The sequence below is a fragment of the Candidozyma auris genome, chromosome 3, assembly GCF_003013715.1.
Source record: "Candidozyma auris chromosome 3, complete sequence".
NCBI lineage: Eukaryota > Fungi > Ascomycota > Pichiomycetes > Serinales > Metschnikowiaceae > Candidozyma > Candidozyma auris.
Genome location: NC_072814.1, coordinates 1,346,127 through 1,360,727, shown reverse-complemented (window position 1 = coordinate 1,360,727; position 14,601 = coordinate 1,346,127). Strand labels below are relative to the sequence as shown.

The following is a 14,601-nucleotide window of genomic DNA, read 5'->3' as shown; positions in this document are numbered from 1 at the left end:
GAGTCGTCAAGGGGATTAGTAAAAAAAAAAATAAAATAAAATAAAAAAGAGAACTTCTGGGATTCAGTTCGAAATCGACGCCGTAGTAGCTTGAGAACCCCAAGAGAAAGTGACTGTAGGCAATGAGACGAGAGTAGCGTGACAGAAACTTACAAAAAGCTGAAAGAAACGATATGGGTGTTGAATAGACCCAGCGGCACAAACGCAGTCACACAAGATGAGTTCGCCAACTTCTAATGGAATCGTATTGACAAGATTTCAAACAAGCAAAACCACGGGTGAAAAGAGGGAATTGAGTATGGTTCTGCGTGTTGTGGAAATGCAATTGACTGGAGCGGGCCTGCCTAGGGCTTTTTTTACTAGAATTTGCAAGTGGCAGTGAGAAGAAGCGGTTGTAGAAATCGAGTAAAGAGAGCCTCGTGTGATTGATGAGAGCACTCGTTGAACTTTGATATTGCAGGGGGGAATTTGACTACATTATGGTCAATTCAACGTGATCATGTTCTTAGAGTCTCGTCTTTCAAAAGTCTCTCACCGATTTCAAAGTATTTTTATCACCAGCTTTGACTCTCTCTTTTTCGCAGCCACCCCATCAATTCACCCACCAGTGGCTTCCCATTTCTATCCAACTCTCGTCAAAAACAAAGCAAGAATAAAAACCATTCTAGTTTTTCCCTCTAACATCTCCTTCAGACTCTCTCTTCCCCATCCTTTCCCTTTTAATGCCCTTCTTTTCCCCTTCCCCTTCCCCTTCTTTCTCCTCCCGCCATCTTATCTACATCCACTGAGAATCTACACACACCATACTGTCTACTTTCTGGCTCGATTTCTTCACCCACCGCATTCTAATCGTTTTGGTACGCTATTTGCAACTTGAGCAACCTTCTTCGCCCAGACTCGTCGGAATTCTTCCTGATTGCCGGTTTGGCTATTACTGGTCACCTGCTTCCCATACATTACGCTTCCTCTGCCGCGGCTGGCCTGTGAAAATCTCCGGGGCAATGGAACTTACGGAACTTTCCACAAACAAACACCCTCAACACGACTGAATGCAAAAGGTCACGCTACCTTCGACTTTTGCGTCGCTGCTCTTATTCTCAAGAGCTTTCAAACTCTCCAACTCGCTTGTTCCCTTTTTGGAATCTCCTTGCTTTCTCTATAAGCTCTTGCGTCACGTGATCCCTACCCTCCCGAATTCCTGGGGTACTTTCTTCCTCCGCAAAATCAACCACTACACTTCCATCTCTCACAAATGGGCACCGGCTGGGAACTCACTCAGGCTCTCCGAGAGAAGATATACCTCTATGCGTCTTACCCTCAAACGTCAGTAAGCATCCGGCAGATGGTCCAGTTCGGGCCCAACCCGCTGCCCGGGTCTATCTTTCTCGCCTCTCAGTTCATTGTGGAGGAGCTCCCTATTCGTTTGGCCTTGAAGGTCAAGGATTTGGAAAATGCGCCCTTGGGGCTCTCAAAACAACCACTGACGATAAAAGTGAAGAATTGGTATGCGCAGTCTTTTGAGGAATTGACGCTGCTTCCGAAACCAAAGATCGACGAAAAGCTCAAGAAGCTTCTATACAGCAACAACGGGAACGGCGCCAGGCTGGTGAGCGACATCGAAGATAAACACGAGGTAAACGAAACACAAAACTTGGCTCAGCAGCAGCTGAACGACGTGGCGGTCAACAACGTCTTCTCAGATGATGGCATTGTGGTAAGACATCATCCTCATACACAACAAACGGGCGCCCGTTCAACGAGGCTGCGGCTGGAGGCGCCCACGTATGGCAAAACGTATTTTACGCCGTGTCCCATGAATATTGTGTGGCCGAAGGAAGTTTATGACTATAATAAGTTGGTTCATGATGCTCTCAGTAAGATCAAAAAGAGGCACGACGCTACAGTGGCCACGATGGCACAGGGCGTGCTGGAGTGGAAAACAGAACACAAAATTGTCAGTGTGAACCTGGCCATTCAAACGTTCTTGGATAGGTTTTACATGCTGAGAATAGGAATCAGAATGCTCATTGGGCAGCATATAGCACTCAACATGCTGCAGCAACTGCCGACGAAACAAAGAATCAACACATTTCTCAACGGCAGCAGTGGTAACAGTAATCAGGGTGCTAAAAATGGCAGAAACAACTACGTGGGTGTCATTTGCACCGACTGCAACGTGAAGGAGATCGCCGAGGACGCTGCAGAGACAGCGAAATATATCTGTGAGGAGCACTACGGTCTTTTCGAGGCTCCCGAGATCCAGTTGATTGCTCCCCAGGAGCTGATTAGCTTCATGTACGTGCCCGGCCACTTGATCCACATTTTGTTTGAGGTTCTTAAGAACTCCTTAAGAGCAACCATTGAGTTTCACACACCGAGATTGAAGGAGCAGTTGTTGAAGGAAAATCCCGGGATGAAAGAGAGCGACGTCGATCTAAATGACCTTAAGTTCCCACCAACAAAAGTTATCATCAGTGAAGGGTTCGAAGACATCGCCATTAAGATCTCCGATGAAGGTGGTGGTATAGCACGTTCTGAAATCCCTTTGATCTGGACCTATTTATACACCACCGTCGACAAGACGCCCGTGTTGGACCTGGACGGCAACAACCAGACAAGCTTTAGAGCGCCAATGGCAGGTTTCGGTTATGGGTTGCCCATCTCGAGATTATATGCGCAGTACTTTGGAGGCGACTTGAAGTTGATCTCCATGGAAGGGTACGGCACCGATGTTTACATTCATTTGAACCGCTTAAGCAGCTCCCTGGAGCCGTTGCCATAAGATATACAGAGGCGTGAATAGATTGGTAGACCCAACAAGCCTTTCACTTACACGAATTACAAAAGATAAAGATAGGATCTGTTTTTTGATTGTAGTCGACTCTAGCAATATGACTAACTACATTATGATCCTCACATCTAGCATTTTCTGGCTTCACTAGTGCAGATTATACTTAATCAATTTGCAGCCATTTCTGTGGGGGAAGGACCGAGGAAGTTCAGCGCGCCGGTACCGAGGCCTATTACAGCCCACAAAAGCAGCGTCAATGTGTGACCAGGTCAAAAGGTGTGCATAATGAAGGTGGTGGCGAAAACCAAAATGGAATTTATAGAAAATACAATGTAATCTGAAGAAGGGTAATGGCATCATTTAGTCACCTGCACTTATGGTTCTCGGAGATACAACACGTGCTCTAATGTAGATTTTGCGCAAATCCAGTGATGTTCACGGAGAAGCACCAGTGAGGGCTTAAAGCGGCTAATTTTGAGCCACATAAACGTTTTAGTCAATTTCATTGCAACATCGGTACACTGTTGACGTTCTTGAACTCCGAGGTATGTCACGTGACCTCCGACCTCCGTCGCCAAGCCATGATTCACGTCTCCAGCTCACCTAATTGCAAGTAACTCCCCCTAAATCAAGTCCAAAATCCAATCATCTCCAGACCAATCACCTCTGTTTCCTCTCCTTCATTATCTGTTATAGTAGTATCTTCCTTCCAGGGGGCGACGTTTTGGCACGTGACTTCCCCACTGCGACATCAATCCTACATTCGTCACAGGAAAAAAAAGGTCAACACTCTATCGACCTTTACTAATCAGCTTCTCTGATATCATGTCTGCTCCTCGAACGAAGCCCTGGGAGGTCTCCTCAGGCACCTCAGCAGCAGCAGCGTCCAACCCCTCTGCCTCGGCCGGCTCCGTGGCAGCCAGCAGTGGGAACGCAGTAACAGATGTTTCGTCAGCTCATGAGATCCCTGACAGACCCAGCCTGTTGACCAATCCAGGCACTGGGTATGATTCCACAAGCTCTTCATACGGTACTGGCTTGGGTGGCTCCAGATACGGCTCAGGCTACGGCTCGTCGATGTACGGTGGAGGCTACGGTTCGTCTATGTATGGAGGAGGACTAGGGTCTTCCATGTATGGAGGAGGATTAGGCTCTGGGATGTATGGAGGATATGGCGGTTATGGGCTGTCGATGTATGGAGGCTACGGCGGTGGGTATGGCGGCTACGGCTCGGGAATGTACGGCTCAGGATTTGGCGGTGGCATGTATGGCCAGAATGGCATGAACGGGCCGGGTGCCATTGCTGAAGGAACACAAGCGACGTTTCAGCTTATAGAGTCGATTATAGGTGCGGTTGGCGGGTTTGCGCAGATGCTAGAGGCAACGTATATGGCCACGCATTCGTCCTTCTTCACCATGGTTTCCTTAGCCGAGCAGTTTGGCAACCTCAAAAACGCTTTGGGTTCCCTCTTGGGTATTTTTGCCCTAATCAAGTTTGCTAAAAAGATCTTTTACAAGATCACTGGCCGTGTTTACGACCACGGCATCAGCGCCAAAGAATTTACTAAATTCGAAAAGAAACAAAAGAGATTGGAGGAGAACTTCAGAAGATCACAATCTGGCAACAAGCCATCACGCATCTCCTTCAAGCCGTTACTTTTGTTCTTGGCAGCGTCTATCGGGTTCCCATATTTACTCAGCAAAGCCATCCAAAAACTCAACCAACAAAACCAGCAGACGCAACAGCGAAGACTACAGGAACAGGGCATGGCTGCTGGCAATCGTCGCCCGCTTGATCCCGAGAACTTGGAATTTGCCAAGGCATTGTATGAGTTCAACCCAGAAAACCCCAACATCGAGATCGAATTGAAACCCAAGGAGTTGGTCGCCATCTTGTCGAAATTAGATCCCTTGGGTAACGAGAGCAAATGGTGGAAAGTCAGATCCCGCTCTGGCAAAGTGGGCTACGTGCCACTGAATTATTTGAGCATAATCGAGAGGAGGGCGCCTCCCAAGAGGGTAGAAGCTGCTCCAGCCTCTCCGGTACCTGAACAGGTTGAAAAGCCCGACAAACTCGTCAAAGAGTTTGAGAAGTTTCAGGCATAGGTCATTGATAACAGGGAATAGTGATAATATTATACATTAGGAGTACTTACAAGAGACCTTACAATTTGCAACACTTGCACTCTCAATGCCACTTCATTCATTTGCTGCTATTACTTTTCTTTTTTACCGGTCTTGAACTTGACTTCGGCAATTTACACACCATCGTCAGGACGGTTTTGTTCCACCTCAACTTTCGAACCCTTCTTCTGCAAATCCTCATAACCCTGTCCCAGGGTGTTGGCGTGAACCCTGGCCTTGGCCTGTACTTCGTCCTTCAAGTCCGAAGCCTTCTCTTTGGCGTTTTCAGCATGGTCCTGGGCTTTGGCATGGACCTCAGACGCAGTCTCCTTGGCCTTGCTGGCGTGCTCCTGGGCCTTCTCGTGGACCTCATCCTTGACATCAGCAGCAGTCTCCTTAGCTTTGTGAGCAGCCTCGCCAGCCTTACCCTTGATGTGCTCAGCAGCCTTGCTAGCGTCCACCTTGATGTCGGTATTTTCAACCAGCTCCTTCACCTTGCCGGTGGCAGCAGAGGTCTTGCTGGCAGCCTTGTGAGCGATTTCCTCGGTCTTCTCAAGGCCATCTGCTAAAACATCACCAGTCTTCTGGTTGACGGTCTTGGCAGCCTTCTTGATGTTCTCACCGCTTGGAGAGATCTTCTCTGAAGACTCGAGAGTGCTGGCCAAAAACTCGCCTGTCTTTTTGTTGGCCTTATCTAAGACCTCCTTAGCGGTGTCCACGACCGATTTTCTCGAGGCAATCGACACAGAGAAAGCACGGGAGACAGTAGCAGGACCAGTGACTCTGGAGACAGCCGCAGTACGTGAAAGAACAGTCAATTGGCGGAACATGTTGTAATATAGTAAAGGAACAGATGGAAGATGAAAGCGGGATATAACTACCTTATAAATCACTATAAAAATCAAGGATTGCTACGTAAGCACGCTTGCTGCAAAATTGCCTTGCTCGTCATCCTTGCTACGTCTTTATGCACACAGAGCGCCCTCAGGGTCCCTCGCTAAGTGAAGCTGTCGGACGCTTGGTCTACCATAAAATTCCGTGATTTGAGAAACCACACAAGGAAGTTGGGCAAACTCCAGCCAAAGAGACGGCCTTCGCCGCCCTTTCTTGAGATGGGCACAAGAATTGTGCTCGTGACCGGGGCAAACTTTTTCACTGCACCTTGCTGCCCCACAATATGGGTCTTCGCGGTGGCTGCGAAAACTGGAAGTTGGCCCATCTTCAAGTCGACAATTGATCTGGCGCCAATGGCCAAAATGTCACCCAAAGCGAAAACATTCTTCTGGCCCTGTACTATCAATTGATCGTCAGTGACCACGTATCCTGCTTTGTTCTTCACTGAGTCAGGCAAAAAGTCCAGGTACGGAGTGTAGAGGGTAGTGTTGAGAACAAGATCGAAGTCCTTCTCCAGGCCATCGTCGAACACAACGTGGAAGCCCGAGCCCGTCTTGTCGATCTTGGTGTAACGGACCTTGTTGATCACCTCCACGCCCAACTTCTCGAGTTTCTTGGTGGCGCCTTCGCCCAAGTTCCATGGCGCCAACGGTGCACTATCACCAGTGTATAACACCACCTTCTTCTTCAAGTCGTGGGCAATCTCCCCAGCACTCTCTACGCCTGTAGGCCCACCGCCCAAAATGGCAATGGACTTGGCCTCTTTGAGTTTATTGCCCCATTCGAGAATGCCTTTTTTCGCCTCCTCGTGCGAAGTGTTGACCTTGAATCCTTCATCGTGGGATTTAGAGCCCGTTGCTATCACCAAGTAGTCGTACTGGACCACCTGAGGGGATCCATCAACTTTGATGGTCACTTCGTTTTTGTCAAAGTCGACACTGGTGGCAGAGGCCTGCACGTATTTGCCCTTGCCTTTTGACACCTTTTGGATGAAATCCTCAAGCGAAAAAAAGGTCTTTTCGAGCACCTCAGGCTCCACAAGCACCCTGGGAGCAGCGCAGTTGAAGTATGCGTGTGTCGAAGGAGCCACAAGGGTCACCTCAATTGAGTCGGAGAGTCCATATAGAGTTTTGATGGCGTGGCAGCCTGCAAATGAACCGCCCAAGACAACAACGTGGGACATATTATATAAAAACTTATGAAAATATCAAGAGATAGTAAATAATCCTGGTGCTTCGGCTGGGGATTGTGGTAGCATTATATAGGGAAAGATCTGTTTGGTGCAGGAAACCCACTGATACGGCTGCTTCGGGTGTATGTGATACGGGACTTGATCTAACTGACGGAGCAGCTGTTAAGGCAAATCGGAACGGAGCTTTATAGCCGTGTTTTTTGGAGCCATGTGCATTTTGTGGATGCTTTGGTCACCCCAAGTTTGCAACTTTTTGCTTGTTTCGCAGCCTAGAGGAGAAACTTCTTTGCCGTGCACGAGACTTTGCGGAGTCAGACAATGGAGAAAAACATGAGTGATAATTCAAGGAAGGCCATCTGGATTAAATTGATCAGCGAAATGGGTACATCTTTTACGCAGGGTTTCGCTAAAACGGTGGCCGCATACTGATTACGGTGGGGTCTGCAACGATGTTGTCATATGTTAGTAATCGGAGGGGCAAGGAGGCTTGCTTGAGACACAGTGAAATTGTCATATATTAGTAAGGTGGCTTACCGTGAGACATAGTCTGACAACTTCAGGTCCGACTGTGGACATGTTGCACGATAATAGATTGGGAGGAGATGTCCCGAATGGTCGCTGTAGCTTCAAGTGTTTTGGGTGATTTTGAAGCGGTTGCTACCTTGTGATCAGGTAGAGCTAAGGGCAACTTAAAAAATTCAGCCCTTGAAACCTTACAGTAAGTGAGCTATAGATGTACACGTTGGAGCCACTCAGAAAAGCTGGGAAATTTGAGAGCGAGTGAAAGGAGCGGATCATCAAGACGTTTTTAAACTTTAAGATTTGACGGAATGGAGTATTTGTTCAAGAGTGTATTGAGCGAAGGAGACTTGTGAAAAGATCCTCATCACGGTGATATTCAACCTGGACTCGTGATGATCGATGTTGTACTTTACCTTGAGTGAGGTTGGAGGGCTTAACATGGAGTATGTGTGAACCTCACAAGAACACTGTTATTTCCAAAATCATCTTGATTTTGAATTATATGTTGACTTTTAGAAGGAATAACTGTGTCGGTTTCAACCCGTTTTTCAAAAAAGGCCTCAAAATAAAGCCTCTATGGTCTTAAAATGCTTTGAGGGATTTGCGAACATCCAAAAAACATGTGATATCTTATCTTCATAAAAAGCTCTTTTGCAACCAAAAAAATGAGGAAAAATAGGCAAAACTTTAAGGTATGAGTCTCTGCATGCACTACTTTTTGACAAGCAAGTGGTTTCGTGGTCTAGTTGGTTATGGCATCTGCTTAACACGCAGAACGTCCCCAGTTCGATCCTGGGCGAAATCATTTCTTTTTGCCTTTTCCTTATGAAATAGCTTTTTACATTGAATACATTTTGCTCCTGCCAACTGGCCTAGTTGCAGAGCCCACTTTTTAACAGGTTTACGAGATGAAAGCATTTCGTTACACACGCAAAGTAGACTTCTCACCAAACTGAACCACCATTTCTATTAATCTAGGACCCCGTTGAAGGTTTCGAATTCTTCGGGGCTTTTTTTACAAGCCCTGTCAAGTTATTTACGGCAGGACGTTTCCTCACCATGCTATTTAAGTTATTGACCGGCATCACATTTTTTGGTGACATTTCTTTACGCTGTCTCTTCCCCTCAAGCTTGATTGTCAGGTACTTCAAGCCATTCTGCTTAAAAACCTCAGGAAGCCCAGACTCGATCATGGCCTGAATATCGAACTTATTGCTGTAGTCTTCCCCCTTCACAAACTCGACAACTTTCTTATACTGTTTATGGGAAACACTCAAGCCTGGGCAGGTAGATTCACGATCTAAAGCAACGGCATCGCTATTTTCGCAGCCAATGATTCCCACCACATTGCCTAGCCTAAATTCTTGCCTGAAGCCCAACTCCTGCCAAAACTGCTGCGTGGTTACCGATTTGTAGCGCCCCTCCACAATCAAGTGCTCGAGGAACCGGCCCTTGGGGTCATCTGGAAACAACGGTATCTGACGCACAGCTGGTGTCAGTCCACTTACGTAGATATTGCCCTGTTTCCAACGATCTGAAGGGAAGCTACGAGCAACAGCGGCAGCCTCGGCTCCTGGAATGTCACCTACACAACGCCAGGTTGACGGTAGACAATGGTCAAAAATTCGCAACCACCACCTAAATAGAGTGTTCCCGTCAGCAATGTGCTTGCCGCTGTTGTGCTCCAGTTTGGGAAAGATATAGGCATTAGCAGCACGGGTGAAGAGGGAGATTTTTGTCGTCACAGTGTCAGCAACTTCAGGCCCTCTGGACTCCTTCTCCTTATGTTCTGGTGTCCCATAGTACGGAAGCGAATGTATACTTGCAGGATCTGAAGTGAGCTTCGAGGCGAGAGCACGCAATACGTTGACTGTGGCATATGGCGATTCAGCCTTCACATCGTTGTCCTTGCGGCTCTGTTTCCAAGCCACAGGCTCTTTAAAGTAAGCACCTGCGTTTGTTTCCACCAATGCCTTTACCAACACCAGCACCACCGCTGCAACGTCTATACGCTGCGATCCTAGTCCAGTTGTGTCTGCTTTGGGCACGAAGATGTGCTGAGACACACGGTCCTTCTCAAGAGTCAAGTAAATGTAGATCTCCAAAGCTAGCACGGGGCATTTGGACGTGGAGTCGATAAGCATGAAAAAGTGCTTTACTTTCACAGTGAGAGGTCGGTCGACAGCCATAGTTAAAGGCTTTGTTTGGAACCCCCGGCACCGAAGATGGAGCAACTGGTACTGTCCATTCGGTAGAGCCTCTTCTAGGCCAACGATACCCAGAGGCTTGCAATTCATACGAGGGAACTCAATTGAATGAAAGGTCAGAAATCAAAGTAAGCGGGTTCCAATTGACGACTCCACCAACCTGCAATTTCGCAATCCAGCAATCTCACAGCCTCAGTAATTTCACAGTTTCAGCCAGAGGGGTGAAGAAGGAGCGCGATGGGGTACCCCAGAAAGTTGATTTCGCAGTTCACAATTGAAAGAGGAATCAAGTGCGCTACAGAGGGGACTCAACAAGGGGACAAGTTGGCGGGCTAATGGCTTGGTCACGTGACGAGAACTTCCTACTGTAATAGGCATCCCGCCCGGCCCATACCCAAGAAGAAATACCGTCAACCAAGTGTATCCAGAATGGAGAAAGAAAGGACACCAAAAGCTTCACATATCTGTGAAAATCGTCTTGTGCCCAGACGCACCGAAGGTGGCAGATAACAAACGTCGCGCAGCCAAAACAGGCAGGTCCTTTCCCGCCGTTATCAAGGTTTATGCGCTACGAAGGCAGGCTTCCAAAGAATACACGAGATGTCAAAAAAAAAAAATCACCAAGAACTGAAGATATACAAGAAATGCAGCAATTCACATTTTCATCTACGAGCACAATGCGACAAAGTCCAACAAACTTTTGTATGCCGACATTAACTGTACCCACTCTCTGTCTCCTCCACAAAAAGTCAGTGGCAGACCCCGGGCGGGGGCAGGAAGTGTTCGCCCTAGGCATTGCCTTAGGCAGGCTTCAATGAAACGGCCTAAGAGTTTCGGGTTGGTAACACAAAACGGAAGCGAGGAGACTATTGAGAAAACAAAGCAGAGTGTCTACAATTTTGGATGTGGCCTTTTTTCTTCAAAGCTATCTTCGGTAACTATTGGCGCTCGGCAGTTATCTTTGTGGCAGCTTGATAAGAGAGAGTTTGCACCCATCGCGGAGACAGCGCAGAGGAAAAAAAAGAAGAAGAAAAAAAAAAAAAGTTTCTGGCGTGCCCGGGGCCAGAGAAAGGACCCCAGCAAACTAGCAGAACGCTTGGACTGAATTTGATGGTTTTGGTAGAAAGGGATTATTTGGATGGCGTTTTGGCGGCAAAGACTTGCTCTTTTCTCCAAATTCAATCTCGTTGGAAAAAGTATGTAGAGGACTACTTCCCGCTCGATTAGCGGCATCGCCAGAATGCCGCACCAAGGTTCCCCTTCGGGATAGCCCCACGATACCATCTCCAGAACCAGGAACGTACCCTGCAACTGGCCTCAGATTGTGCAAACTGCCTTATCTACGTTTGCAAACCCACAGGGCCATAAAAAAGCCGTCTCCGCCCTCTCTTTTTTTCAGGTTTGATTTTTCGATCTTTATTCTTATCACCCTCATATCTTCGTAATGTCTAGCCATTCGGACCCAGAGGTCCATCCTGTCACCTCTCAGATCAGAGTTGATGATTTGCACATCCAGTCGGTGATGTCCAACCAGGACATTGTGTTGAACATCGATCACGCTGTTGAGAGCGACGAGGCCATGATCTTGGCCTTGGGGTACAAGCAAGAGTTCCGGCGTGAGTTCACTGGCTTGTCGGTGTTTGCCGTATCTTTTTCTGTGTTGGGGCTCCTACCTTCGGTGGCTGCTACATTTGAGTACCAGCAGATGGTGGTGGGCTGCTCTCCTGTTCCGTGGATGTTGGCCATCATAGGCGTTACAGCGGTAGCTTATTCTATGGCCGAGGTTGCTTCGGCGTTCCCTACTTCCGCTGGCACACCTTACGCTGTTTCCCAGCTAGCGCCAAAGAAATGGGCGCCTTTCTTAACGTGGATTACTTGTTTCTCCAATTGGATGTGTCAGATCACCGCAGCTCCCAGTTGCAACTACAGTGGTGCTTCGATGATCCTTGCATTGGCCTCATACGGCTCAGACTATATTTCTGAAAGATGGCACGTTTACCTTCTAACCACCGCCATCAACATCGTTCACGCCATCATGTCCAGTATGCCCACGAAATATTTGGCCTGGTTGAACAACATGAGTACCTCGGTGAACATGCTTTTTTTGGCCATCGTTTTCGTCATTATCTTCGCCGCCAACGATAGACTCGGCATGTACGGCGGCGAGATCCCTAAGTTTAACAGCAACTCCATGGCCTGGGGCTTTGACAACCAAACAGATTTTCCTACTGGTGTCGCTGTGCTTGTATCATTTATGGGTGTCATCTGGGCCATGTCTGGATATGACTCTCCTTTCCACTTAGCAGAGGAGTGTTCTAACGCTGCTGTTGCTGCTCCCAGAGCCATTTGTTTGACATCTACTATTGGGGGTGCCATTGGTTTCATTTTTATGATTGCCATTGCCTACACTGTGGTGAGCGTCGATATGATTTCCGAGGATCCCTTGGGCTTGGGCCAACCGTATGTCACCTACTTGACGCAATTTTTATCAAAACCTTGCGTTCAAGCTTGCACTGCGTTGACCATTGTATCATCCTTCTTCATGGGCTGCTCTTGTATGTTAGCTGCCTCTCGTGTTACGTTTTCCTACTCCAGAGACGGGCTCTTCCCACTTTCGAAATACTGGAAGATTGTGCACCCATGGACACAGACTCCTATCAACGCTGTTTGGATCAACATGTTTTTGGGTCAGCTTTTCTTACTTCTCTTGTTTGGCGGTGAAACGGCTATTGGTGCCATTTTCTCTGTAGGAGGTATCTCCTCGGTTATTTCTTTCATCATGCCTACAATTTTGAAGCTTACTTATTCAAGACACACATTCCGCCCTGGTCCTTGGAACTTGGGCCGCATGTCTCTCCCCATTGGGTTGGTAGCTATTGCATTTGTGTTTACAATGATTCCATTCTTGTGTTTCCCTACTTCTGCTGGTCTGAATCTTACTCCTGTGGATATGAACTGGACAGCTTTGGTGTTCTTCGGGCCCATGCTTGGTTTCATCATCTGGTTTGCGGTCGATGCCCACAAGTGGTACATCGGTCCAAGACCCAACATCGACGAGTACATTGCTCACTCAGATGATGATGTGGAGGTTTACGATGGTGTCAAGCATCATCCTTCGGACAGTACCGAGGACAGAAAGTCCTGAGCTGGATTCAGGACATGGATATTCGGGTAATAGAGAACACGGCCACGGTCACGGCCGAAATAAATGTTTCAAAAGAAAACAATGTAAAAGCATATGCCCAAAAATAGGCTTCTGATTGCGAAGGTTCAAAATTTGGTGGGGTTGAAGTGATTTTGGGCGTGATGGTTACACCTTAGCGCATTGCTCTACCTGCCTAATTGGTAAGTTGCAAAAGATAAACGCATTGTCGGAATGAAGCTTGGAAGGCTATCTCGGCGTTTGCAAAAAAAGGCAAACGAGATAATGTGAAATTGCTTTCGGGAACTCGATAGGGGTTGTTCTTAAAACGTTTGGACAGATTTCGAAAACACAATTTTACGTCATAGAAATTTTGATGGAAATTTTCTGACCGGATATCAAACGGGTTTCTAAAACCTACTTGCTATGACAATGCAATGACAAAGTTGTTTTCGAACCTTACTTTAGTGCCTTTCCTTCGATACAAAGAAGAATAAATATAATACTTAATGATTTTTTGCGTTGGCTAGATACTAGACTTAATACTTGCTGAGCATTTTTTTTGAGTCTTACAAAAATCTTACCGAAAACCACTGGAACAGTCGAACACCAGCAGTATGGTAGAAAATGTTGCTAGGCAACTCAAGCTACAAGGTCAAAGTAAATGTGCTATCATTCTGCTAAGAGTTTAAGTCATATTGAACAATTTACTGCCCATAATTTAGGATATTTTATGACCCTCTTTCTTTGCGTAATATCATTTTGATTCTCACTGCTTGCTGTATTCAAGGAAAGAGTGCTCTGGGAGGTTGTGAAGCGTTGCATCAGAGCAACTTGACATGTGATTCTGTTTACATCATGAGCTTCAAAGCTGTTTATTGTAATGAAAAGAGGCACGACTTGTATGGAAAACAAGGTTCACGATAGAGGAAGCGATAGAATCAGGCGAGATGTTTTAGACACGAGGTTTTACTTTTACTGGCATCATCGCTCAAACTTCTCCGGAGGAAAGGTACCAACTTGTGCTACAAATAGACTTAATGTCTTTCGAAACAATCTCGAAGATCCCGAGATTTTAGCCCTCAAATCCTCTCTACATATTGTTCAGAGGACATTTGTTTTTCATTTGAACCTCTCTGGTGACTTCCACTTTGATACTTACTCAGAATTACTTCCAACACGCTGTTATCCACCAAATACAAACGGCGGACTCTCATCGGAAAAATTCACCTGAGGGTTCCAACTCATGCTTACTCTAACTTTTCCTTTCCTTCGTAGATCTTAAGGAACTTTCAACTCTCGGAGCAAATACTCTAAAGAGAAGGACTTAGGCTTTTTTTGCAGGCAATGGGAGCTCTCATACAAAAGACTATCCACGGCAAAGTGTACAAGTCGGGTATTCAATAAATGGGATTTCAGTCTTGTTATATTTACCTCTATCATGTCAATTTTTTTTTCACACACTACATGTATATTTCTCTCGAATTCTTTCGATGTGTCCCATATGCACTGTAGCACCCATGTGGTCCAGTGCGCAATTAACGTCTTCTGACCACAAGCCTAATTTATCGCCAGACTGATCGGACCCTGAGGGCAAAAACCACCTTTTTCTGAAAGTGAACCCGCTGTCGAAGTCTTCATAGTTTCCAAAACCGACAGATCACTTCCAGCCGACTAAGTTCCAGGAACCAATTGCAATTTCATTCCAGGTCGTCTAGTGCACTTTTTT

The 14,601-nt window shown here is 46.7% G+C and overlaps 6 protein-coding genes and 1 non-coding gene across 7 annotated transcripts; 4 read left to right on the top strand and 3 right to left on the bottom strand. All coding sequences in view use genetic code 12, as the record gives it.

Annotated features, from left to right (window-relative positions):
* Positions 1-1,252: 1,252 nt before the first annotated feature.
* Positions 1,253-2,782, top strand: PDK2 (protein kinase; the record flags this gene model as incomplete). The annotated part of the gene is made up of 1 exon (XM_029032925.2): positions 1,253-2,782. The coding sequence occupies one exon, from the start codon at positions 1,253-1,255 to the stop codon at positions 2,780-2,782; it is 1,530 nt and encodes a 509-aa protein (XP_028893240.1).
* An 834-nt stretch (positions 2,783-3,616) lies between these two features.
* On the top strand, positions 3,617-4,897 carry PEX13 (peroxin PEX13; the record flags this gene model as incomplete). The annotated part of the gene is made up of 1 exon (XM_029032926.1): positions 3,617-4,897. The coding sequence occupies one exon, from the start codon at positions 3,617-3,619 to the stop codon at positions 4,895-4,897; it is 1,281 nt and encodes a 426-aa protein (XP_028893241.1).
* Positions 4,898-5,049: 152 nt separating this feature from the next.
* CJI96_0003249 (uncharacterized protein) lies at positions 5,050-5,745 on the bottom strand (the record flags this gene model as incomplete). The annotated part of the gene is made up of 1 exon (XM_029032927.1): positions 5,050-5,745. One exon carries the CDS (start codon positions 5,743-5,745, stop codon positions 5,050-5,052), a length of 696 nt encoding a protein of 231 aa, XP_028893242.1.
* A 167-nt stretch (positions 5,746-5,912) lies between these two features.
* CJI96_0003248 (uncharacterized protein) lies at positions 5,913-6,992 on the bottom strand (the record flags this gene model as incomplete). Its single annotated transcript, XM_029032928.2, has 1 exon — positions 5,913-6,992. The coding sequence occupies one exon, from the start codon at positions 6,990-6,992 to the stop codon at positions 5,913-5,915; it is 1,080 nt and encodes a 359-aa protein (XP_028893243.2).
* Positions 6,993-8,254: 1,262 nt separating this feature from the next.
* Positions 8,255-8,328, top strand: CJI96_0003247. The gene has a single exon. It is a non-coding gene; the product is annotated as a tRNA-Val (tRNA).
* A 169-nt stretch (positions 8,329-8,497) lies between these two features.
* On the bottom strand, positions 8,498-9,712 carry RTT109 (H3 histone acetyltransferase RTT109; the record flags this gene model as incomplete). The annotated part of the gene is made up of 1 exon (XM_029032929.2): positions 8,498-9,712. One exon carries the CDS (start codon positions 9,710-9,712, stop codon positions 8,498-8,500), a length of 1,215 nt encoding a protein of 404 aa, XP_028893244.1.
* Positions 9,713-11,174: 1,462 nt separating this feature from the next.
* GPT1 (Gpt1p) lies at positions 11,175-12,875 on the top strand (the record flags this gene model as incomplete). Its single annotated transcript, XM_029032930.2, has 1 exon — positions 11,175-12,875. One exon carries the CDS (start codon positions 11,175-11,177, stop codon positions 12,873-12,875), a length of 1,701 nt encoding a protein of 566 aa, XP_028893245.2.
* Positions 12,876-14,601: the final 1,726 nt, after the last annotated feature.